This window comes from Bos taurus, chromosome 15, assembly GCF_002263795.3.
Source record: "Bos taurus isolate L1 Dominette 01449 registration number 42190680 breed Hereford chromosome 15, ARS-UCD2.0, whole genome shotgun sequence".
Classification (NCBI taxonomy): domain Eukaryota; kingdom Metazoa; phylum Chordata; class Mammalia; order Artiodactyla; family Bovidae; genus Bos; species Bos taurus.
The window spans coordinates 391708-395572 of NC_037342.1; the positions used below are offsets into that span (position 1 = coordinate 391708).

The 3865-nt window shown below is 36.8% G+C and overlaps 1 protein-coding gene across 1 annotated transcript; it reads right to left on the reverse strand.

The window, feature by feature from the left end:
• Positions 1–264: 264 nt before the first annotated feature.
• On the reverse strand, positions 265–1188 carry OR4C174 (olfactory receptor family 4 subfamily C member 174). The gene has a single exon (NM_001390283.1). The coding sequence runs from the start codon at positions 1186–1188 to the stop codon at positions 265–267; it is 924 nt and encodes a 307-aa protein (NP_001377212.1).
• Positions 1189–3865: the final 2677 nt, after the last annotated feature.

Here is a 3865-nt window from a genome sequence, read left to right on the forward strand (position 1 = left end):
AGAATTTTCTATGTATGAAATAAATTGTACTGGGTTATATTTTTCTCCTTTTGTGCAGCTATTTCTGTTCCATTCAATGAAAAATACTATAATTTTATGTAGTTAATTTCTTTATCCCTTAAGTAGTTCTTACTGAGCTCATCCAACATGTCATTTTGACATTTGCCTGGTGGGCTACATAGTCCATGGTGTCACAAAGAGTCAGACACAACCGAGCGACTAACACTAATCAGTGTTGAGTTCTAGGTACATTTATCTGTCAGCTTAAATAACTTTCCTACTGCATAATTTCTTAATGGCATTTTTCATCTGGTCATTTCTCAAGGTATAAATTAAGGGATTTAACATGGGAGTTATCATAGTGTGGAATACAGCAACTGCTTTATCAATAGGTAAAGTAGCTGCAGGTCTCATGTACACAAATGTGCAGGGCACAAAGAATAAGACAACCACTGTGACGTGGGAGATGCAGGTGGAGAGGGCTTTGTGTCCTGCCTCCAAACTGTAGGTCTTTGGGGAGTAAAGGATGGCCACATAGGAGACAAGCAAGAGAAAGAAGTTTAACAGACAGATTAAACCACTGTTGGCAGCAACAAAGAGCCCTAGAGTGTTTGTATCAGTGCAAGCAAGTTTGAGCAAAGGGTTCAGATCACACATAAAGTGATTTATGACATTTGAGCCACAGAAGGGTAAGTGGAAAATAAAGAGGATCTGTATGAATCCATGAAGAAAGCCTCCCACCCATGCCACTCCCACTAGGAGCCCACACACCCACCAGTTCATGATGGTTGTATAGTGCAAGGGCTTGTAGATGGCCACATAGCAGTCATAGGCCATCACAGTGAGCAGGATTATCTCAGCACCTCCAAAGAAATGTTCCCCAAAGATTTGGGTCATGCAACCATTAAATAGGATAGTCTTCTTTTCATACCGTGAATCTGCAATCAGTTTGGGGGTACTTACAGAGGAATAGCAGGCATCAACAAAGGAGAGATGGGCCAGGACAAAGTACATGGGAGACCTCAGTGATGAACTGACATTTATGGTGACCACAATGAGCACATTTGCTACCACAGTGGTGAGGTAGATGACCAGAAACATAGCAAATACAATTTTCTGCATCTTTGGATTCTCTGTGAGCCCCAGTAGAACAAACTCTGTCATGTTCCTGTTCTCCATGTGTTTCATAATGGTTCATTTCATTACCTTAAAGAAAACCGCAATTTTCATTCATGCAACTTTGAATTTATTACACTCCATTCCAATAAGTGATAAATGCCCAGGATACAATGAGTGTGGATTCTTTTGAGTTTATTTGACAAATAAAACATTCTAAGATTTTAAGATTACTCCTGTAACCACATGAGGGAGAGCTTTATCTTCTGAGATATCTCAAGTTACTACTAAACTGAAGTAGATTTCCCAAATAATGGCAGATATGTCTGAAAGGAGTCAGAAAATGGACATAAAACCCATGAATAGAAAGTTTAGGAAGTTTCTTTTTACTCTCTAATAAACGGGAAATTTTGGAAGGTTGTTAATATGAGTAGAGGGATGGAAGGAATTTGATCAAGAGGGAATCTTGTATGTTATTCTAGTAAAGATCTTTATGTATCTTAGATGAAGCTGGCTGAGTTTCACTAAAGGGATGAAAGATGGAGACAGAAACAACAGAAGCTTCTTATAAGAGTTGGAAAAGGAGTAACAGGAAGATGGTGATGGGAATATTAAAAAAATGAATACAAGATCTAATTAAAAGTATTTATAATGCATGTTGACTAAATCTAATCACTTAGCAATAATATAAGTCTTATAAGTTAGTCACTCAGTCATGTCCAACTCTTTGCAAACCCATGGACTGTAGCCTGCCAGGCTCCTCTGTTCTTGAAATTCTCTACTCAAGAATACTGGGGTGGGTTGAAATTTCCTTCTCCAGGGGAATCTTCCCAAACCAAGTACCAAACCCAGGTCTCCTGCATTGCAGGCAGATACTCAACCACTGAGCCACCAGCGAAGCCCATGAATGATTGGGTAGCTTAGTAGGTTAGTGGTAAAAAATCTTCCTGCTAATGAAGGAGACAATCCCATGTTCAGTCCCTGGGAAGATTTGGAAAGATCTCCTAGAGAAGGAAATGGCAACCCATTCTCATATTCTTACCTGTAAATCACCTGGACAGAGGAAACTGTCAGGCTACAGACCATGGGGTTGTAAAGAGTGACTAAACAGCAACAAGAATGAATGATTTCTGTGTGCATGGTGTAGTAGCACATGTTTCATACCCTCACTTCCTTTTCTTAGCAATAACAACCTGTGCGGTTGGTATCGTATCATCCATTCTGCAGGTGAAGAAGCAATGTCATAGACTAATGTTAGCAGTTGTAATAACAATGCTTACACTAAAACTGCACACTTACTGTGGTTTTAAGTGCTTATGCAGACATGTAACCCTCAGTCCAAACTTAAAAGATCCTCACTACTATCATTTTTATACTGATTTTATACATTAGGAAAGAGAAGCATAGAGAAATTTAGGATTCTGTCCACCACCAAGTGGTTAACAATGGGCAGGGCCAACATTAAGTCTCAGGTTAATCTTATTTATTAATTTTCTCTTCAAAATTTTAACCTATACCCAACATTGTTAAGTTATGATAGACAATGTTGAGCTAGTAATCTCATTTTGATAATAATTCAAATTACTTTAATACTACTTCAGAAGTAAGTTTATACAGAATTATTTCATTAGCTCACACACACACACACACGATGACATCTTTGAACTCTCAAAAAATAAGTAAAATGTGATATTGCATTCATTGATTGGTCCTTCCATATTGACTTTTCCCTCAGGCCTAACTCTCCATTCTTCCACTCCAAAGACTGGGACCCCAGATTTCTCTGCGAAATGTTAAAAAATAAATATTGTTTGAGCATCAGAAAAACCTGATTCAAATCCTGGTTCTTCTGAATGCAACCTCTTTCATCTAAGGTACATTTCTTTGTCACCTTGTTTTTCTCAGCTAGAAATTTATAATAATGATACCCACCTCATAGATCATCATGATGATTGAGGGAATATGTATGAACATGTCCACAGATGCAATGGTGCATGGATGCAAAAAAAGAGCTTTTAGTTACTTCTGTAACTGTGTATGCACCTGTGGGATAGGAAGAATTAACAATTGGAGAAATAATGCAGAGAACTGTTTAACTGTGCAATGAGCTCCAGAAGAATCACCACCAATTTTACTCTCAAAGACACAATGGAGACTCATCTCATCCTTAGCAATTTTTCTCACGAGAACCTCCATATTTGTGTTTGATGAAACTGATGATGATTTATGTCACTAATATTTGTAATTTACTCTTTTATATATGTGAAATGTATTTAAATTTTGTTTTAATCCTCATCAATAGTTTTGCTTACTAAAAGAGAAGTCTCATGACAAAGCCTAGATCACAATGTCAGAGAGCTGGGAGCCTACAATTTGTTTAACCTCTAAAATATCCAGCTTTCAAATTAAGTTAATAATATCACAAGCTACCTTTTGAAAAATTGGAATGAAGATGAAATATTCTATGACCATATCTGAAAAGTGCTGAAAAATAATGAATATTATACATGGCAAGTAATAATCTATAATAAATATTGGTACTATTGAAAAACTTACCTCAGCACTCTTAGATGATTTTAGTGATGTTTGAGGTGCCCAGAAAAAAAATCCTATATTAAACTGACTGATTCGTATAATAAGTAACTTTCATTATGAAAAATGTCACACTTGAGCAGAGCCTATTCACACAACTGTGAAATGAGCAATTGTTAAGAAATTGTATATCTTCAATATATGTACTTTTTTAGGA

Bases quoted from the DNA above. Each gene is read 5' to 3' on its own strand.
- OR4C174 (NM_001390283.1), bottom strand. From the start codon at position 1,188: ATGAAACACATGGAGAACAGGAACATGACAGAGTTTGTTCTACTGGGG.